At 36.1% G+C, this 23,950-nt stretch overlaps 1 protein-coding gene across 2 annotated transcripts in view; it reads left to right on the top strand.

Annotated features, from left to right (window-relative positions):
- LOC150097088 (leukocyte receptor cluster member 8 homolog) overlaps positions 1–23,950 on the top strand; it is a 347,020-nt gene that overhangs the window by 215,182 nt on the left and 107,888 nt on the right. For both annotated transcript variants that reach the window (XM_090407668.1, XM_090407667.1), the window contains exon 11: positions 1,471–1,600. In XM_090407668.1, coding sequence (XP_090263794.1) covers positions 1,471–1,600 — 130 coding nt within the window. The remainder of the gene's footprint in view (positions 1–1,470; positions 1,601–23,950) is intronic.

Raw genomic sequence — 23,950 nt, 5'->3', positions numbered from 1 at the left:
TGAGAGGATGTTCAGCTATTTATTAATCATGCTAAATTAGAAAGATCAGTGTCAGGAAGTTCTGACATGCTGTTTTTATAAAGGGGATTTGAATAATTTGGTGTGAAAAGTGGGAATGTCATTTCAATGTTGCTAAAGTGTAAAGTTGTGCAGTTTAGCCAGAGAAGATGGACGAGTTTTACCATATTGGAGGAACCATGCTTCAGGAGGTGGAGATACAAGAGATCTGGGTAGATTGGGAATTAAAAGTTCAAGGGACTCATTGCAAAAGTTGTAAGAGTTTTCCAGAAAATTGCTGCTATAATGGGAACACTGTTATGCACTAATCAGGCATCATTTGGATTTCTGGTCACCAGGTTATATTGGTGAAAAGGAAACGTTGGAGAGGTGAATAGTTAAGACTGTCTCAGCACTTTGGAGTGAGAGGACACTCCACTGAGTATGAGGACAGATTGAGGAATGTGGTTCTTCAGAGCTTGGCAAAGGAAGGACGTGAAAAGGAGATTTTTTGCTTGGCAGGTGGTTATTGACTGGAATGCATTGCCAGAGTGAGTGGTGAGCATACTCCAACATTGAATGTATTCCAGACAGGGTATGATAATTATTGTGGTCTGTGAGTGTTTAATCTCCTGCAATGACTCTTTGGACTCCATGTAGGCTTGAAAGTAATACTAATATTCTAGATTGTAATTTCCTTAAAAATACAGTTATAATTGCTATTCTTGAATCATTATTATGAATTGAATAACGGTAATTTAGTCCATGTACTGCCTTTAAACCATTTTGGAACTGTTCCCTTTTCTGATGTTTACCAAGGACAAATTACCATCTCGATCTTTTGTAGTGCTTATCAAGTAAACACCAGATAAGGATGTTTGCCTTCATTAACGCACTCCAGCATCATTATTTCATTACTGTGCCATTGCTGCTAGATAGTTCTTGGGGTGGGGGAATTCTACACTTAAATAGATGTTAAATTTGATGTTTGTTCTGTGAAAATTATGAACCCCTGGAACACCAAATCTCAACCATTCCGATTGCATATTAAGTTTTGGAAAGATTAACCTTCATAGTTTTTAATGAATATTTGTCATCCCTTTATTTGAATTACACAATACTGATTACCGTGTCCTTTGAACTATAGTTTGTTCTCTTCTTTACCCAACTATAACCTACAAGTAAGTTAACATGTTATGTGACTTGTGTCAGTTTTGAATGTTGTTAGTCAGCCTTTTCTTTACTCCTTGGTGATGTCTTGGTATCAAGGAAGAATTATAGGAGTTGATAAATTCTATAATTTTTTCTATGTTGACTTATCATCATCCTCAAGTTCCTGATATGTATCCCCCCTCCCACAAAGTGTGTTCGAGACTTACTTATTTTATAACACTTTCTCTTAAACATCTAGCACTAAATTCTTTAATCATTTAGTATAAGATTTTAAGTTATGTATTTTTTATTATTCTACAGTCGGCAGTTTGAGGTGGAACAAGATCTGGCTACATCAGAACAGTTGCAGAAAAGAGCTGCAAGATTTCAAACATCTGGTAACAAGAAAGGAAGGACACATTCTATAGTATTAACAATCAATAATACTGTGGTAAGATCATGGTCTTTTCTGTAAACTGGAAAATATTATATTGTTAATGTAATAGGCAGTGCACACATATACTTCAAAAAATGTATGCAATGGGTAATCAAACATGTCTAGTGGGTTGTAGTTTAGGATTTTCTTCATCCTATCTGGATTTTAGGAGTGGCTTGTTTTGGTCTCATACTGTTGCTTTCTTGGTCTTCCCATTCTTTTTCATTTATAACAATGCAACAATATTGGAAGTCTGCTATTGTCCATTTACTATAGTTGTGTGTCCATTTTTGTTTATATTTACTGATGTAATGATTTATTGTTTTTACATTTTGAGATTGTACAATTGCTTCATTTTGTCATCTGATAAAGCATATTCAATTTTTCTTAGGAATTCCATTTTTGTAGTTTGGATTCATTTCTCATCTTTTTGCAATTTCATTTTTTGCTTACATAAGATTAGATAAGGCCTGATAATTATCTACTGTTTCTCTACTAAGAATAGTTTAAATTGATTATTTTTATGCCATTTACTTTACCAGAATATGATGTTCTAGTGTTTATATCATTTTTCATCTTAATATGATAAAACACATTCTGGATGTCTGAAAGCATTTACTTGTAATATTTTGTTATCCATCTCAAATTTGACTTTACTGATCTTCTGATATAGTTAATATAATTTGGTAATCTGTAAATTATAATATGTCTGATCAATAAAGGCCACATGTTTATCTTTGAAATTCTCTTCTCTTTTCAATTCATAATTTTAAAGTAACAATTGTGTCTATGCAAGATTGGCCTTTTTCAGTATCTCTTTTGTTCTTCTACTAGTTTTTCCTCTGCACTATTGGTTAGTTTTTTTTTTTTTATATCCATGCATATGTTTTGTAACCTACATTTAGTATATTAATTCCTCAATAGTTGATGCAGTCATCTTTATTTTCTTTTTTTATTTATAAATTGTAAAAACCAATGACATTTCCCAATAATTAGGAGTTTTTACAGTAATCCAAACCTTATTAAAGGAGTCTTTCTTTAAATTTTTCACTTGCTACATTTTTGTGTCGTTCCATATTTATAATGTACATCTTTGACTAGTGTTTTCCTATTTATCCTTTTCATTATATTTTATAGTTTGTTATAATTTTTATAAGACGTGTGTGTGTGTGTGTGTGTGTGTGTGTGTGTGTGTGTGTGTGTGTGTGTGTGTGTGTGTGTGTGTGTGTGTGTGTTTAAGATTGTTTACATTCACATCATCATAATACTGCCTTAAACATTTTTAAGTGTGTTATAGCTTTTACAGTATTGTAAAAATTAATCAAGTAATGATTTTTCAACTATAGTGCACAGTATTTAACATCACATATTGCCATAATATTGGAGATATTATGGCAATATGTTATGTTAAATATTGTGCACTATACGATAAAGAGCAACAGGGCTATTTTTCCCATTGACTTAACTGTGCACTATAGTTGAAAAATTATTGAATAAAAAAAAAAAAAAAATCATTACTTGATTAATTTTTACAATACTGTAAAAGCTATAACACACTTAAAAATGTTTAAGGCAGTATTTGCCATAATATTGGAGATGTGGCATAAGTGGGACTATGTTGCAGGTGTTTCATACCAACATTTAAATTTCAAAAAAAAAAAAAATTAACTGTTTGAAAGAAATTCGAGTAACGCATATATTGTTCTGACAATCAGTTTTCATACAGAATAATCCATAAATTGTTTGTTTCAGAAATGCTTTCATTGTATTTTTTTATTGTGTATTTATTGAATTAGTTTTCTCTGCACTCTCTCTCTCTCTCTCTCTCTCTATATATATATATATGTTAAAGATACCAAGCTATTTTAAACCTGGTTTTACTCCATTTTCCAAGTAAACAAACAGACAAATAAGTCAAGTTTGCGCCTGCACGTAATGCAAGTCTAGCTGACCCTGCAGGTAGTGCAAGACCAAGGTAACTCATGGTAAAAGTAGAATAAGCTCTGATCACTAATCTTAATATTTACCCATAATGCAAAGCACATCTCCTGGAGGAGATGTATGATGCTTTGTATTAAAGGATGGGGGGCTGGCTCCCACTGATGAGACCTCAATAAAGGTTGAAACCAGTCTGGGTAGTGGCCCCTTTCCGTTAATACAGCATCATACATCTCATCCAGGAGATGTGCTTTGCATTATGGGTAAATATTAAGATTAGTGATCAGAGCTTATTCTACTTTTACCATGAGTTACCTTGGTCTTGCACTACCTGCAGGGTCAGCTAGACTTGCATTACGTGCAGGCGCAAACTTGACTTATTTGTCTGTTTGCTTACTTGGAAAATGGAGTAAAACCATATATATATATATGTATATATGTGTGTGTGTAGAAAGTATTTTACCTTGGGTATAATAAATGTTAAAGATACCAAGCTATTTTAAACCTGGTTTTACTCCATTATCTCTCTCTCTCTCTCTCCATAGAGAGAGAGAGAGAGAGAGAGAGAGGTGAATGTGCCATATATATATATATATGGCATTCACCAATCCGCACTTGGCCAGCGTGGTGAATTTATGGCCTAACCTTCCAAGATGAATCTGATGGCCATCATTCCCCGGAGGCCGGATTGTTACTACCTACGGCAGCAGGCAGTTAAACATGAAGGCAGAGGGTGCTAAGAATCCCCAGGTAACCAGATCATGCTGCCAATGGAAACTAGACCTTGGAACATTAACCTGTAGGGCTCTGAGCAGTGAAGCATGGGTAACTGAAGAGCTAAAGCAACTAAAAATGGGACTGTGCAAAGTTAGACGTAATGGTGAAGAAATTCTTCAATTAAAAAATGGAGACATTATATTGTAGAGGCCAAGATAAGTAAAGAATTAGTGGAGTTGGATTCTTGATCAACAAAAAACTGAAGAATAGCATAATAGAATTTGATAGTGTATCTGATCGAATAGCAAGTATTGTTGTTCAAATCTCAAAAAGGTACACTCTTAAGATCGTCCAAGTCTGTGCACCAACAATAAGTCATATTGACGAAGAAATTGAAGCCTTCTATCATGATGTATCTCAGCTCTACAATAAAGGAAAACATAGTTTCACAATTGTAATGGGAAATTTTAATGCTGGAATTGGTATACAACATTCAGATGAAAGCTCAATGGGAAATTTTAGATATGGCATGAGAGATGACAGAGGAGCAAGGTTAATAGAAATTGCAGAAAAAGAAAACCTGTATATCATGGATTTCTTTTTCAAGAAAAAAACACAGGAAGTGGACATGGAAAATGCCAAATGGAAAAACTAGTGAAATTAACTTTATCCTCAGCAATAAGAAAAACATCTTTCAAGACTGATATGTTATAAACACCTTCAACATTTAAGTGGCCATCGTATGGTATGCAGAAAATCCAAATAAACTGCCAAAAAGAAAGAAGAAAAATGTTTCGGAGATCAAAGCAAAACAATGTACACAAACTCAACATTAAAAAAGATATATTCCAACACGAACTATACAATAGATTTAAACGTCTTAATTATAGATGACAATGCTGATCTATCAGAAAGTAATGACATTATTACCTAAACCCTTTTACAATGTTCACTTGAAATATATGTTTTCACAATCTGGTCCCATGGCTGCCAGACATTAGACACATTCCTAAACAAACAACACAAATGCATACAGTTCACAATTGAAATTGAAAAGCACAACACACTTCTGTTTCTAGATACACTTGTCACACGTCTTCCCTCTGGCAATCTTTTCTTTACTGTTTACTGAAAACCGACACATATGGGACAATATATACACATAAACTCCCACCACCACCCAACACAAAAACTAGGTGTCATCAACACGCTAAAAAACAGAGCTCAGAGGATCTGTTCCAGTGAACAGTCACCGAAAGACGAATTTAAAATTATCAGTAATAACTTACAAAAAAACGAATACAGCCAAAACACTATTAACAAAATTCTCTACATAACCACAATAAAAAACAAAAATAAACCAGACTACAGTAAAAGTGTAACCATTCGCTACATTAAAGGAATGTCAGACAAAATAAACAGAGTACTACAAAAGTATGACCTCAAAGCCACCTTTAAACCTGCAAAATTAAAAAGCTTACTTAACTTATCCAAAGACCCACTCCCTCTGCTGGCCCACCCTGGAGTATACCGGATTTATTGTACTTGCAACATACTATATGTAGGAGAAACAGGACACACAATTCCTATTAGACAAAAGGAACATAAAACATCATCATCATCAAATTCCTGCCATGTACCCTCAAGGGGTGTACAGGATATGACAGTACTACATGAAAAAATTACATCATTACTAACTTCCTATCTACAATTTTCCTCCAAATCAGTCTGTTACTTGTCAAGACTCCAACATTATCAGATCTTATATTTCTATCGTCTAAGGCACTTTGTACCGTATCAATCCACCTATATCTTGGTCTTCCTCTGGGTCGTTTTCCTGCCAACCTGGCAGAGAACACTTGTTTTGCTAATCTTTCCTCTCCCATTCTATTTAAGTGACCATACCATCTGAGATTAGCTCTGCTAACGCATTCCTGGATGCTGACAATGTCAAGTTCCTTCCTAATATCCTCATTTTTAATATGATATTGCCATTGATGCCATCTGTTCACGCCTCTAATCTTTCTCAGGACTCTCATATCTGCGGTCTCTAGTCTTTGGTCAAGTGTTTTACTTCTGACCCAGCTCTCAGATCCATAAGTTAAAGTTGGTTTGAACACAGTCTTGTATACAGCTAATTTAGTGTTCCGACTAATTTCTTTCTTATTCCATATGAATTTATTCAATTGACTTCCCACGATACCAGCTTTGCTGATTCTGTTGTCTATTTCTATATTTAATTTACCATCTTCAGTAAAAATCGGCCTAAGTAGCTGAAATGTTTCACTTGTTTCACAGGTTCTCCATTCACAACACAGTTGACATTTTCAATGATTCTGCCTATTTTCATTGTCTTTGTCTTTTTATTGCTGACCTTCATACCATATCTATTACAACAGCTATTCAATTTAGTCAGAGAATCTTGCAGACTTGTAGCGGATTTATTTAGAAGTATAACATCATCCGCATAAAGCAAAGAGCTGACATTAACATCTCCAATTTTGATATCAGGTTTAATACCACATTCCTTCATAATGTGATCCATATAGATAATGAATAACAGAGGGGATAATGTACATCCTTGTCTCACACCAGATTTAACATTAAACCATCTTCCTGTACTTCCTTCAATTCTAACTGCTGACTCACAACTCAAATAAAGACTAAGTATTGCTTGATATAATGCCCCATTGACACCATATAACTGCAGCGTATTGAATAGCTTCTCTCTTGGCACCTTGTCATATGCCTTTTCCAAATCGACAAAACTTAAATACAGATCTTTGTTATATTCCCATGCTTTCTCGACTATTTGTCGTAAAGTGAAGATCTGATCCTGACAGCCTCTATTTGGCCTGAATCCAGCTTGTTCTTCACCAAGCTTTTCTTCCACAATTCTTCTCAACCGTTTCTCAAGTATACTTGCATAGATCTTGCCAGGAACACTCAGTAGGGAAATACCTCTGTAATTCTCACATTCAGTTTTATTTCCCTTTTTATATATGGGTACTATGAGAGCTCTACTCCAATCATCGGGAATTCGTCTCTCTGTGCAGGCTTTCTGAACTATGCAGTGCAGCCACTGTAAGACTCTTATACCACCATACTTCAGCATTTCTGGTCGAATATCATCTACTCCTGCTGCCTTTCCACATTTCAAGCCTTTGATGGCTTTTTCTACTTCAAGTATGGATATATATTCCTGACTGCATGCCTGGTCAGTGTTTTTTACTACTGTGCTGTCATCACTGCTTGTTTCATTTAGCAGTTTTTCAAAGTAATTACTCCATACTTCAAGGATATCTTTTTCTCCTGTTTTCATTTCACCTTTATCATCTCTAATTCCTTTTACAGCACTCTTTCCTCCATTCCAAAGCTTCTTCAACAACCTCCAGAATATTTTGCCACCTTCTTGATATTTATTTTCTATATTCTTGCCAAAGTCCTCCCATGACTTTTGTTTAGCTAGTTTTACACACTGTTTAGCTTTCTTACATTTGTCTCTGTATTCTGTAAGAGTAAAAGCTGACTTATTTGCCAGGAACTTTTAATATGCTTTCTTCTTTTCCTTCACTGCCTCTTTAACTTCCTGTGTCCACCAGGGAGTTCTGATTTTTTTATCTTTGCACACAACCTCACCACATGCCTCTCTGGCAGAATCAATCAATGTTTCCTTCAGAGTTTGCCACTGAATCTCCAAGGTTTGATTCCTGTTCTCAAACTCTTTCATTTTCTTTTCAATAATATTTCTGTATTTTAGTCTACAGTTTACATCTGAGAGCTGCTCAACTTTTATTCGCTTTAAAACTTTCTTACATGTTATTCTTTTCAATATGAAATTCAATTTTATCCTGCTCAAGACTAAATAGTGATCACTTCCAATTTCAAATCCTCTGTACACTCTGGTGTCCTGCATCAGGGAGAAAACATCACTATCAACAATAACATAGTCAATGAGACTTTTCTTATTCCTAGCCTCTTCTCTCCATGTGAATTTGTGCACATTTTTATGTTGGAACATGGTGTTAGTAATAACCAGTCCATGTCCTGAGCAGAAATCCAACAGATATTTGCCATTATTATTAGCTTTGCTCTTTTCTCCAAATTTTCCCAAAATATTTTTGTATGTCTCACAATCATTTCCTACTCTACTATTTAGATCCCCAACAAGGACCAACTTTTCCTTTTTCATTGTGTCAGTTGCTTTTTCTAAAGCCTCAAAAAATTCCTCCACTTCTACCTTAGTAGAACCTTCTGTGGGACCATAGGCACAAATAAGTCTCATTGTCCAGTTCCCCATTCTCATATTTGCCCACATTACTCTACTTGAGACTGACTGCCATTCAAGAAGATTAGCCTCGTATTTTGTGTTGAATACTATGGCTACTCCTCCTTTTCCTTGATTGTTATTGCCTGAATATAACATTTTGTATTTATTGCTCAGAAAGATCTCACCAGTTTTGGTCTTTTTTGTTTCAGTCACCCCTATTATGTCGATCTGGTACTTATCTAATTCCTCAGCTAGCTCCATTTCTTTGCCATTCAGGCTTCTTACGTTGATAGTACCGATCTTTAACTCTGGTGATGTTGAGTTGGGGTTTGTTTTTTCAGATTTGTTCCAGTAGCTGACTTTTTGCTGTTCGCCCTCGTTCCCTGGCGAAAACAACGGGGGCCTTGTTTAACCGGGCGACGCCCCAGCCGGCATGAAATTTTGTCATGTTGTACCATCATTTTTTATTTTGGTTTAACCAATAAGAATACAATTTGATCGGCTAAATCCCATATTGCCAGCCCATCCTCGTTCGTTCAGTATCAAAGTAGATACCCAACAGGGTGCACTACGAGAAGGTGAGGATTGGACATTAGGTCAGAAGCCCTGGTCGGTTCTCCGCATTCCTTTAAAGGCTATGTGGAGGTCTCCTCTCAGTTATACAGCTTTGACCCTTAAGCACCCCCATAAAACAACACATTAAATATAATAATTAATGGTGAATCTGGCCTTTCTGATCATGCTCTGAATACCTTACACAGAATTGACTGGAAAACCACTAGCTGTCTACATCAGCGCTTCCCAAACTTCTAGATGTCAAGGCCCCCTTTGCAAAAATTAAAATATTTCATGTCCCCCCTCGAAAAAAAAATCATAATAGAGAGATATATTATTATAATATTTATTGTATTTATATTCAGTACAAAACATACACAGCGAATATCGCAAAAATCAAATGCATATATTACATTTTTTGCGTCTTACCGTTTGGTTCTGGAGACGATGCGGACTGTTCTGGTAAAATATGAAATACTGTCGTTTTTTTTTTTGAGTCTGTTTCTGCTTCTTCTGATTGTTCGCGGGAATTTTTTTTTATTTTTTATCAGCCACTTATCCATCTCAGGGTTAAATTTTTTAACATAGATCAAATAATATCACCACTTACCGATACTGGCACATTACAGACTGATAAATGAAATTAGTAAATATTACCTGAATAAGGTAATCCCAGGACCAGGAACATTTTTCTCTTTTGTGACTTTTCTCCCTTTACGGTAATTAAGCCTAACGCGAAACAGACAGCAAAGGCAGGTTATTAAAACATGCATATGATTGGTACGGTATTAACAAAAGATCGCGCAACCGAAAGATAAAAGCATAGCTGACAATTGAGTTGAAATGCTAACTCTCTTCAACCGAATTCCATATGTGAAACTGCCATAACATTCATTATATATATATATTACTTAGTTTTAACACTTTTACGAATTTTAACACGTTCGGTTGAATTTTATTGCTGCCTTGGGAAATCGAACTCACACACACATCTAATTAATTACTGTGTTTGCCCATGCAACATATGGTTTTGTTTCAGTCTATATATATACAGCATAGTTTCTGTATGAGGGGACATGTGATTCATTAATTGGTGTGTTTTTATCCCAGTTGTCTCTAACTGCACTATTTGTTGAGAAATATATTACACAGACTGCTCATACCTTATTCACTGGCATAATAAAAGTACTTGTTTTTATTGCCTCTGCGGGAGGACGTGTTGTTTACCACTGCAAGCAAGTTACAATTTCCCCACACGAACTTGTTTAAGCTTTTTTTTTTTCATGTGTGAAGTATATGCGAAACTTTTATTGGTAACAGAAAACTAGCTCGGATGACAGTGGTAATATAAAACGAGTTTTGATATGTATATAAAGTCAATATCAACAGTCCCTGATTACAAACGCGTGATGAAAGGGACAGGAAGATTTGGAGCTTCCCTGGAGAGCATTCGAAGTAAATACAATTAACCACTGCTTTGAAATTAAACATATGAATAAGCAATATTTACTAATATTCATTAAGTGCCGAAATATGCTGGAAGCAAAGTTTGTAAACCAACACCAATGTGTGAATTTTTCCATTAAAATATAAAAAATAGCAAAAAAGAAATAATAAAATAATAAAAGTTAAATACGTTTGTTTTAAAATAAAAAAATCTACTTAGTCTTAAAACATTTTAAATTTGTTTTCATTATTTCACGGCCCCCCCCTCAACAAAACCTATGGCCCCCAAGGGGGCCACGGCTCACAGTTTGGGAAGCGCTGGTCTATATCACACTAAAACATGGTATGAACGGAAATTCAAGGAAGCCTGTGAGATTTTATCAACCACCCCATTCTGAACAATAATGATGGTCTAAAAATCCCAAACATACGGAAGGTATATATTCGACCCACGGAACCTTCCTCACTAAGAACAACTATAAACAGGACCGTAGAAAATCCAGTATTGTAAATCAAAAATAAGAATTGTAATCCTTAAAATAGGACACCAGTTGTTTCTGAAAGAAAACCATCTGAAAGAATGTTTATTCCTGTCATCATAAAATAGAATTTAGCTTGATATAATTTATATATATATATTTTCACCAGAGGTCACGCCAGTAGAATAACATGTGATCAAATCATTGTTTCTCTAGCTTACAGTTAATGATGTAACTCAGCTTGTCCTGTATATTTATGTACACTCCAGATGATGATCTTGATGTGAAGATCGAAACATTGGGATAATAAAAAAAGTTTTTTAACACGGTTGTAAATTCCATAAAATTTTTAAAATGAATGCTGATCACCGTGTAATCCTAAAAGAAAGGATTTCAATGGAAACATCTCTACTGTGGGAATACAGAGAGGTATAACACAGGGTGATACAATATCTCCAAAATTATTCACAGGTGCCTAGAAGAAATATTCAGACTTCTTGGTTGGGAAGGGAAAGGTCAGAAGATAAATGGAAGATATTTCAGCCATTTATGCTTTGCACATGACATAGTTATCTTTACTTCAACTGCTCATAAATTACAGACTCCAAATTGCTGCTAGAACTCCAAAATTGCTAGCAAAACAGCTGGACTAAATATAATCCTAAAGGAGAACCAAGTTATGTTCAATAGCTATGTCCAACCAGAAATAATAAAAATCAATAATGATGAAATTGAGCAAGTAGATCATTACATATACTTAGGACAACAGATATCAATGGAACAAAATATAATGGATGAAATCAAAAGGTGCACGAGTGGAAATCATTTGGAAAATTACATTCAATATTCAAAAGCCAGCTACGATTATGCCTGAAGAGATAAGTTTTTAACCAGTGTATTCCTATTCTGACATATGGCTGTGAAACATGGACACTGCAAAGGTAATTCAAAAATTAAGAAAAACACAATTTAGTATGGAAAGAAGTATGCTTGGTATCACAAGATTGTATCACAAAAGGAATACATTTTTAAGGAAGATTTTTATTTTTTTCTTTACTTTATGTTCTTATTTTTCAGATGAGGCTGTTTAGACATCCAGATATTTTACTAGCTTTTATTGCTTGTTCTTGCATTATGCCATAGTTGTTTATTATAATTTCTGTTCCTAAATATTTTATCTTATTGACTTGTTCAAATATTTTCATTTTGATTTCTAATTTACGCCTTATTGGTTACTTGGCAACTATCATGGGTTTTTGTCGATTTCTTCATATATTTCTTTACTGCTGAATTATTGAATGTGTTTAGTAATCTCTAAAGCTCATTTTCTGATAGCAATCATTTTTCATTTTTGATTTATTATTATTTATTATTAAGAGAAACCTCCAGGGAGTCAGAGACTCATCGAGGGAGGCCACATACTACACACACACCAGCTGTCATACTTATTCTTGAATTCATTCAGACTGTTTTCACTCAACATCCAATGGCAATCCATTCCAATCATGCACTACCCTTTGAGAGAAAAATCTAGCCCTTACCCCTTCTTAGCAGACTTCATTCTCGGCTTCTAAGGATGTCCTCTCCCCACACTCCATAAACTGAAAAATTCCATCAATTAAAATCCTGTATGACTCTTTCAGAAATTTGTAAGTCTCAATCATATATCACCCCTCTTTCTCCTGTTTGCTATTGTCTACAAATTATCAATCTGTTCATAATCCGTATTCCACGATCCTGATATCATTTTTAACACTCTCCTTTGTACTCTATCAATATATCAGAATAACAATGGAAACCAGGAGACCAGACCTGTGCACAATAGTCCAAGTGAGGTCTTATTAAGGCCTTGTAAAGAGGTAAAATAATATCCTTATCTTTATATGTGAACATTTGTTTCAGCAATGCAATTATCTTTTGACTTGTATTTGCAGTCTTTACCACATGCCCCTGAACTTTAACGTCCTATCTACTAAATCCCTAGCCTCATCAGTTTCTTCTAGCCTAATCCCACCAATATAATGCAACATTGGATATCTAATCATGCAGAAGTGAATGACTTTACATTTACTGACATTGAACTGACACCCATTTTCTCATGTCCACAATTCCAGCCTATTCAAATCATTCTGCAAGCACTGTATATCAGTGTCATTCCTGATTATCCTACCTACCTATCTTTGTATCATCAGCAAATAGCTGTATGTTGCTTGTCAAACCCTTCCCAGTATCATTAATGTACAGATTGAATAACAGTGGACCAAGCACTGATCCTTGTGGTACACCACTTGTTATTTTTTATTTTATTATATTTTTTTTTATATTAATCTTTGTACTGGTTATGGGCAGACTACCCTTACATCACGTCCAGACTTGATATAGGCCTAAGCCTTTACAAGTGTTTTACCCAATGCCTGTTCTAGTTATCATTGTAATCATTCTCTGGTGGCAACGCTATGCCACCAGTGTGCACTGTAGGGCCCTCAAGGAAAGGACTTTTACATCCTTCTGCATATGCCAAGTCCTTATAACTATCTGCGCTCCATACGCCATGTAAAGAGATGGTGGAGCTGGTAAACCTCGGAGTTGCCCCATTCTCCTTCCATATCTTACTAACTAGATCTTGGTTATTTTTATAGTAGTTCACTTTATTATTATGGCTATAGGCTAGTGGGCAATCTGTTCCCACCACATGGGCATCAACTACCCAAATGTCACCATCTCTCTCTTAATCACTAAGTCTGGCTTACGCAAACCTGCAGAGGTCCTATAATGTGGTTCCACCGTGGTCTCCCAACCTTTGTTCTTAAAGCGGTTGTTCAGAATGGAGACCAAGGCGTCATATCCCCGCAGGCTAACCCCATGGGTACGGAAGCAACACTGAGCTATATGAGACAATGTCTCACTGTAGTGGCAGCCAGCCCTACAGTTTGAGTCGTCACTACCCCATCGAGTAGCCAGGGCATTGATCCTCGTACTGATAAGGTCAATATACTCAAACCCACAGAGGAATCTGGTGCCATCCCTTACCCAATCATGCTGGGGAGGCACCAGATATGACTCTTTTAAAAGAGCACCATTTGCAGAACAGTGCAACAGAGATGCCCACCTCTTGTGTTCTGCGGGAGCTGATTCAATTAAGGTACCCTGATAATGGGACCAGCTTTTAGCCAGCCTAAAGTCTTCTTGTATTAATGGGCTATAGAATGCCTCTCTGCAGATAGGGGAAGAAGAAGAAGATAGCTCTAACTTCGCGATTCTTGACAGCTGCAGCAGGCATGGGATCAGCCATCTAAGTGGTGGAACCCCAAGCCAACCATCCTTCACCCTTGCGTGGAAATCTGCAATAGGTGTGTCGGATGGCAGTCAGAGCCATGATCTCACGGATGAACAAATAGCCCTGTCCATTTGGGAGAGTACCGATATATATATGTCCTACCAAGCACCAACTTGTGGTAAAAGTGAGGTAGGAGATAGTGGGAAAGGAGAAACAGGGGAGTTTTCCTCAAAGAAGCGATCCCAGCTTCTAGGATAGAAGGGACAGAAGACCTTCCCTTTGGGGTGAACATGATACCGAGGTATCTCCACTCTTCCAGGATGGTCAAAGCATGCCACGGCCTCCCGTGCAGGGAAAACTTTATAGTCTTGATCTTAAGCTTCTTCTCATGACTAGAGGGGACAAGAGCTAAAGAGCAGGACTTCTCTACATTAATAGAAAGGCCTTGATGCCACTTTTAGATATCTGTCAGTCAGCCATCCTTTTAACCATGTTAATATTCAATAACCCAAACCAATTTTCTCCAATTTCTGCAACAGTCTACTATGCTGTATTCTGTCAAAAGCCTTAGCAAAATCCAAAAGTATCATAGTGTATCCGTTCCCTCTTGTCTAGTTCAATGGTAATATTGTTATAGAATGTGAGCAAGTTGCTAAAACATGACCTTCCCTTAGTAAACCCATGTTGTTCATTGCAAAGTAGAGATTCACTGTCAACCCATTTCTGAATGCGGGCCCTAACCAATTTTTCCAAAATCTTCACCACCACTCCTGAGATACTAATTGGTCGATAGTTGGATACATTGGTCTTTTCACCACCCTTGTGCAATGGAATTACCATTCATTCTTTCCATTTCTGCAGAATAATCCCCGTTCTAAGACTCATATTAAACAGTCTGGTCAAAGGAATAGCCAGTTCAGCTGAACACTCTTTTAGCACATGCTGATATCCCTTCAGTTTCTATTGCTGAATTCTTATTCAATTTGCGCAACAGTTCTGATACCTCATCCTCATACACCTGCGTTTCTTCATCTAGTGAAGAGGTAACAGTGAGCTTAATGTTGCGTACACCATGTTGATAGCTTTTAACAAAATGGGCACTCATTAACTGAACACTCTTCTGCATCTTTAACCCTCACGTCATCATGCATATCGATAGAATTCTTGTGTGTTGTCTTTAGCACTCAGAGCCAGTTTCTTTTCATACTCAGACTTTGCTTTCTGTACAGCAGTTGTGATTATTCTAGCCTGCTGTTTATAACGTTCATAACGGAACGTCATCCTTATGCACACGGCATTCCTTCGGAGGTAGAATAGTTACATCTTCAACTGAAACACTCACTGACACTATAATCAACTCTAACACTCTTTGCCCTCGAGTTCCTTCTGTCACATGCTGCTTGAGGAAGTTGTCCTGTGACAGCTCAATAAATGCATTTTCATTCTTCTCATGAGATTCTACTACCACCCAATCAATGTTTGGATAATTAAAATCTCCCATTATGATTACTCTTTTCGCGCTCATCTTTTCTGTTTGGTGATGCATTTCTTCATCACTAGCATCCGATCTACCAGGTCTGTAACAACACCCCACCTATGTAATTGATCTTGTTAGATTCCACCTCACCAGATGGCTTCAAACTCACTGCCACATGAAATATTGTTAGTTGTAGTACTACAATCATAGGTCTCAACCCTAACTGGATTCAAGTCATCTGATATCATTAACAGCATGTCCCCTCCTCTCTGTCCTTTTTAAAAATACCACACCCTTGACACTCGATACCAGTTAGTAGGTCTGATTCTGATAGCTAGGTCTCACTAATACCTACAATCTGAGGTCGCAGCATATTGACTAAGGCAACAAACCCTATCCCTTTGTTTCTGATACTCCTAGCATTCGCGTACAGACATAATAATCTACTTGTTTGTTCTTTTGTATTGTCTTGTCTGCAGTCTGCCTGACACAGTTGAACAACATGCAGATCTATTTTCTTCTCTAATGCCTTACACATGTAGATATCTTTGCACACATTTGATGTGTCTGAACTGGACAAACACAAACCAGAAATTGTTCTCTCCTCATTAAAATTTCCATGACAAAGCCTATTCGCATCATTAACACAGATAACATTGTCTCTCTTACACTCACATTCACACCATTCCTCCCTTTATAATTTAGTTTCCCTGACTTTGTGTTTGGTCTCTTTTTTACCAGTTATTAGTTTTTCTAGACCAATTTATATTTCACATTTTTTCATTTTGTCATCATCATCAAATTCCTGCCATGTACCCTCAAGGGGTGTACAGGATATGATAGTACTTCATGAAAAAAATTACATCATTACTAACTTCCTATCTACAATTTATCTCCAAATCAGTCTGTTACTTGTCAAGACTCCAACATTATCAGATCTTATATTTCTATCGTCTAAGGCACTTTGTACCGTATCAATCAACCTATATCTTGGTATTCCTCTGGGTCATTTTGCTGCCAACCTTGCAGAGACTTCTTTTGCTAATCTTTCTTCGCCCATTCTGTTTAATTGACCATACCACCTGAGATTAGCTCTGCTAACGCATTCCTGGATGTTGAAAATGTCAAGTTCTTTCCTAATATCCTCATTTTTAATATGATATTGCCATTGATGCCATCTATTCATGCCCATAATCTTTCTCAGGACTCTCATATCTGCGGTCTCTAGTCTTTGGTCAAGTGTTTTACTTCTGATCCAGCTCTCAGATCCATAAGTTAAAACTGTTCCGACAATTAGTCGGAACACTAATTTAGTGTTCCGACTAATTTCTCTCTTATTCCATATGAATTTATTCAATTGACTTCCCACGATACCAGCTTTGCTGATTCTGTTGTCTATTTCTATATTTAATTTACCATCTTCAGTAAAAATCGGCCTAAGTAGCTGAAATGTTTCACTTGTTTCACAGGTTCTCCATTCACAACACAGTTGACATTTTCAATGATTCTGCCTATTTTCATTGTCTTTGTCTTTTTATTGCTGACCTTCATACCATATCTATTACAACAGCTATTCAATTTAGTCAGAGAATCTTGCAGACTTGTAGCAGATTTATTTAGAAGTATAACATCATCCTCATAAAGCAAAGAGCTGACATTAACATCTCCAATTTTGATATCATGTTTAATACCACTTTCCTTCATAATGTGATCCATATAGATAATGAATAACAGAGGGGATAATGTACATACTTGTCTCACACCAGATTTAACATTAAACCATCTTCCTGTACTTCCTTCAATTCTAACTGCTGACTTACAACTCAAATAAAGACTAAGTATTGCTTGATATAATGCCCCATTGACACCATATAACTGCAGCGTATTGAATAGCTTCTCTCTTGGCACTTTGTCATATGCCTTTTCCAGATCGACAAAACTTAAATACAGATCTCTGTTATATTCCCATGCTTTCTCGACTATTTGTTGTAAAGTGAAGATCTGATCCTGACAGCCTCTATTTGGCTTGAATCCAGCTTGTTCTTCACCCAGCTTTTCTTCCACAATTTTTCTCAACCGTTTCTCAAGTATACTTGCATAGATTTTGTCAGGAACACTCAGTAGGGAAATACCTCTGTAAATCTCGCATTCAGTTTTATTTCCCTTTTTATATATGGGTACTATGAGAGCTCTACTCCAATCATCGGGAATTCATCCTTCTGTCCAGGCTTTCTGAACTATGCAGTGCAGCCACTGTAAGATTCTTAAACCACCATACTTCAGCATTTCTGGCATCTACTCCTGCTGTCTTTCAAGCCTTTGATGGCTTTTTCTACTTCAAGTATGGATATGTATTCCTGACTGCATGCCTGGTCAGTGTTTTTTACCACTGTGCTGTCATCACTGCTTGTGTCATTTAGCAGTTTTTCAAAGTAATTACTCCATACTTCAAGGATATCTTTTTCATTTGTTTTCATGTCACCTTTATCATCTCTAACTCCTTTTACAGCACTCTTTCCTCCATTCTTAAGCTTCTTCAACAACCTCTAAAATATTTTGCCACCTTCTTGATATTTATTTTCTATATTCTTGCCCAAGTCATCCCATGACTTTTGTTTAGCTAGTTTTACAGTGTTTAGCATTCTTGCATTTGTCTCTGTATTCTCTAAGAGCACAAGCTGAGTTATTTGCCAGGAACTTTTGATATGCTTTCTTCTTTTCCTTCACTGCCTCTTTAACTTCCTGTGTCCACCAGGGAGTTCTGATATTTTTATCCTTGCAGACATCCTCACCACATGTTCTCTCTGGCAGAATCAATCAATGTTTCTTCAGAGTTTGCCACTGAATCTCCATGGTTTGATTCCTGTTCTCAAACTCTTTCATTTTTTCTCCAATAATCTTTGTGTATTTTAGTCTACAGTTCACATCTGAGAGCTGCTCAACTTATTCGCTTTAAAACTTTCTTACATGTTATTCTTTTCAATATGAAATTCAATTTTATCCTGCTCAAGACTAAATAGTGATAAATTTCAAATCCTCTGTACACTCTGGTGTCCTGCACCAGGGAGAAAACATCACTATCAACAATAACATAGTCAATGAGATTTTCTTATTCCTTGCCTCTTCTCTCCATGTGAATTTGTGCACATTTTTATGTTGGAACATGGTGTTAGTAATAACCAGTCCATGTCCTGAGCAGTAATCCAACAGATATTTGTCATTATTATTAGCTTTGCTCTTTTCTCCAAATTTTCCCAAAATATTTTTGTATGTCTGACAATCATTTCCTACTCTGCTATTTAGATTCCCAACAAGGACCAACTTTTCCTTCTTCATTGTGTCAGTTGCTTTTTCTAAAGCCTCAAAAAATTCCTCCACTTCTACCTTAGTAGCATCTTCTGTGGGACCATAGGCACAAATAAGTCTCATTGTCCAGTTCCCCATTCTCATATTACTCTACTTGAGACTGACTGCCATTCAGAAGATTAGCCTCGTATTTTGTGTTGAATACTATAGCTATTCCTTCTTTTCCTTGATTTTGTTTATTTCTTTTATTATTACATCCATTAAATAAATAGAATTAAATTTAATTCCTCTGATTATTTTATGTTCTGAAAGAATCTTTACTTGTTGTGTATATTTATTATAGTACTGGTGTTAATTAAGAATATATATAAATATTGTTAATCAGTTCTAACATCTGTTTTGGTTTTTTTTTTTTTTTTTCAATTTAAATGTGGCTATTATGTCATGTCTTTTAACTGTATTCTGTTGACTGTTTTACATAGTTAAATCAATAAAACCGTATTATGCCATATTATAACATGGTGATTGGATGCTCTCTGTATGGGTGACATGGCTAAGAGTATCTGTTTCCACAGGGTAAACATGCAGGGTAAACACTGCATGTTTATCCTGTTTTTTCTTCCTCTTATCAGCAATGCGATAAACTCAAGTAGGTAATATCACTGTGGTTAATTAAAAAAAATAAACCTCTCTGGAAAAAAAAATCAGAAAAAGTTTAAAAATAAAATATTAAAATTTATCTACAGACATCCAGATGTAATATGTTTTTGACCAAACCCTAGATTGGTGGCACTAGGGCTTTTGTGCAGTTGTATATTCCTTGCAGGAGGATGCCTAATCTTGAATCTCCTCTTTGTCACCTTCTGTGACTTAATATTTTCTTGCTTCATCATACTGTATATCATTCATGTGATTTCTTTACTTAATCCTTAACAACCTAAACAGAAACAAGGCATCTAGTACTGATGGAAACCCACCTATTATGTTTAAAAAATAAAAAAATAAAAAAGTGCCCCAGAACTAACACCTATCCTGTATTGCCTCTTCACTCTATCCTATTCAACCGGCATCTACCTGACAACATGGAAATGGGTACACATCCAGCTCATCCCAAAGAACAGTGATAACACCTTTCCTTCCTACTTTCGTGGTAATTAGATTACATCATGAAAATTATGGAAACGACTACTGCATTACAGTAAAACTTTAGTTTAATATAAACCAAAATAAACAGTCGACATTTCGACCTTCACATTAAGGTCATTATCTGGAGTATACACATATATGCAAAGAAAGAAGCTGCACTACAATCTTCATGGTATGCTAAAGTTCCTGATCAACCGGTAAAACTATTGGCCTGACCTATTAGGTTACAAAATTAAATTAAGCTGGAGAGCAATATGTTCACGAAAAAAATTACTTACATAAAATATACATATAAATTACAACAAACCAGTATGGATAGTGTTTAATAAAAGCTGAAAAATTGCTTAGAGTCCTAAAGTCAGGGTTTGCTGAAAAACTAAGTGGGCTGAATGTGTGCCATTCAAATTCTTCAGATTTTTATGCCACCATTATTGTTAAGATTAGGGTGGTTAATCAAAATTTCACAGGCTTCTTTAAATTTCTGTTCATAATAGGTTTTTGTGCAGTGTAAAGAACAAATACTTTCCTAAAATAAAGAGCCAGCCGAGAGTTTGCTTATGGAAAATACACCTCTTCGAGTTCCTTGGTGCTGAGAGTTTTTGCTCTCTTAGATTTCTGCCTGTTGTCTGACAAAAACCAATGGGTTTGAAACAGCTATCAGACCAGTGAAACCTTATCAAAATGGACCAATAGGAGGTGAATATACAAGCGCTTTGAGCATGCGTGCTTCCTATAAGGTTCGGCTAGGGCAACTCATAGTATGGCGGTGATTGTATTCCTGCAAGCTCTCTGGTCAATTTCATATGAAACTTTTATAGTTTCTGTATTCGGCTTTGAAATGATGCTGGATTTAATATCCACTTAATTTATATAAATGCTTAAATACATTTCCAGTTAATTTGGTGTAGCGTGTTAAGAGGCATGATCTGAGAGGCCTGCTTCACCAGAATTGTCAAATTTAATGTATCGTTGGTGTTCTTTTTTATGGATAGGGATTGTATGTCCAGTTTCCCCAATATTTTTACCTACAAAAAGAAGGTACGGCCATAGGCTCACTACTACCCCCACCCCCTGCAATTGCTAACTTTTATATGGAAGTTTTTGAGCACTGTGCTCTATATTCCTTTACTCTAAAACCTACAGTTTGGCTTATATAGGTTCATGATGTTTTCGTTATCTGTCCACATAGCCACCAAACGTTAAACTCATTCCTTAGCCACCTGAACAAACAACATGAGCGTATACAATTTACTATTGAAATTGAAAATCAGAACTTGCTTCTTTTCCTAGATACCCTGGTCGCGTATCTTCCCTCAGGCAATCTATCCTTCACTGTTTACCGCAAACCTGCACATACTGGCCAATATATACATGCTAACTCATATCGCCACCTTTCACAAAAATTTGGCATCATTAACACCCTCAGAAACAGAGCTATAACAATTTGCTCTAATGAACACGCTCAAACAAAAATTAAAAATTATTAGGAATATATTTATAAATAATGGCTATAGCAAAAATACTGTCAATAAATTTCTTCATAAAACATCATCAAAAAATAATATAGATTACAGTAAAACCATAGCTATCTCATATATTAAAGGGTTATCAGAAAAAAATTAATTGAATTCTATGCAATTATAATCTTAATGCCACTTTTAAACCACCTTTAAAATTATATTGGCACACCCTGGAGTTTATTGCATCTATTGCACCTGTAATATACTGGTGCAATAGATATGCTGGGGAAACTGGGTGTACAATCCCTATCTGTAAAAAAAAAAAAAAAAAAAAAAAAAAAAAAAAAAAAAAAAAAAAACATTTAATTTAACAATTTGCTTGGGTGAAGCAGGCCTCTCAGCTCTTAACACCCTACACCAAATTGATTAGAAAAGTACTTGTTCTTTACATCATACAAAAAATTGGTATGAATGGAAATTTGAATAATCCTATGAAATTTTGATTAACCACTCTAATCTTAGCAATAATGGTAGCATAAAAATCCCAAGAATTTGGATGGCAATATATTTATTGCCATCTTAGTTTTCCCACAAACCCTGGCTTTAGGACTCTAAGCAATTTTTTAGGTTTTATTGGTACAACAAACATTTTATTACAATAAACCACTATATCCATAGTGGTTTGTTGTAATTTATATGTATGTTTTATGTAAGTAATTTTTTGCATGAACATATTGCTCTCCAGCTTAATTTAATTTTGTAACCTAATAGATAATAATAATAGGACTCTAGCTTTGATGTAGTAATGTTTTTTGTTTTTTTTTTCAGAAGAGGATAGGCCAATAGTTTTAATGGTTGATCAGGAACTTTAGCATATCATGTAGATTGTAGTGCCACTTATGTCTTTGTATATATATGGGATGATGACCTTAATGTGAAGGTCAAAACATTGACTGTTTATTTTGGTTTATGTTAAACTAAACGTTTTACTCTAACATGGTAGTTGTTTCCATAATTTTCATGACGAAAGTTGGTACAAGTCATCCAACGAACTACCATCCAATTGCTTTCACTTCTGTTCTCTCAAATATTATGGAGAAGGTCATCAACAACCAACTCTTGAACCATCTCTAATGATCAACTAATCAGTGACCAGCAGTATGAATTCTGCACTTGCAATCTCCAACTCATTTTCTTTCTTTCTTTCAGCACCCACTTATGCACTCAAGCCATGGAGAATTTGGAGAAACTCTTGGTTTTCCTCAAAATTTCAAATGCCTTTGAAATGTTGAGGTTTTGGTACAGGGGCCTACTCACCAAACTGCCATCTTATGATCTGTTGTCCCCACTCTGCTACCGAATCACCAACTTTCTCACTGTCACTCACGACATGTCATGTTGGACGGTTGCTCTCCTCAGATTTCCTGACCAATGCAGGAGTACCTCAAGGCTCTGTTCTTTCACCCGCTCTCTTCCTCTTGTACATAAACGACCTGCTCTCACAGACTTCCAATCCTATCCATAGCTTTGCTGACTACAGTTCACTCCATTCCTCCTTTTCATTTGGCAGACCTGTTAGTGCTCAAGTATTAGAATCCTTAAGATTTCCCACAACTAGGGACCTGAACTCAGATCTCCTAGCTGTATCCCTAAGGAACAAGGACAACCTTGTAAATTCAGTGCCACCAAAACTCAGTTCTGTCTGATCTCTCGCAAGAAAGAGCTTGCATCCCCCCTTACCTTCAGTAATACTGAGATATCCAAACATAATCAAATTTCCCTTCTTGGACTGACTTGCACCTCTGATCTTTCCTGGCACAGCCATATCTGTAACTTCTGCAGCCACCAAAATACTTGCTGTACTTTTTCACACAAGACACTCCTTCATAGCTGTAAACTCTATACGAAGCTCAAATCCACCCAAGCATGGAATATTGCGCCTATATTTCGGGTGGTGCACCAAAATCCTCTCTAAGATTGCTCAATTCTATCCAGAAAAAGGCAATCCGACTAGGATCTTGGTGATCCTTCTCTCAGAGACCCACTTCAATCCCTCTCTCATAAACATTCAGTTTCTGCCTTGTGCCTTTTCTACAGATACTTTCTTGGAGAAGTGCTCTGCTGAATTGGGCAGTGTTATTCCTCCGCTCTCTTCCAAAATCATTAAAACAAGACTGCTAACCAACACCCTTTTACAGTCCATCCTAAAACTCACCAAACCAACATCATTGCCTCTTCTTTTATTTCATCTACTTCTGTCCTTCGGAACAGTCTTCCCATTCTGCCTTCCCCAA

This window comes from Typopeltis vanoorti, chromosome 17 (genome assembly GCF_054136105.1).
Source record: "Typopeltis vanoorti isolate ZY-2024b chromosome 17, IOZ_Tvanoo_1.0, whole genome shotgun sequence".
NCBI classification, from domain to species: domain Eukaryota; kingdom Metazoa; phylum Arthropoda; class Arachnida; order Uropygi; family Thelyphonidae; genus Typopeltis; species Typopeltis vanoorti.
The sequence above is the reverse complement of the archived record's forward strand: the minus strand, read 5'-3'. Positions and strand labels throughout refer to the sequence as shown.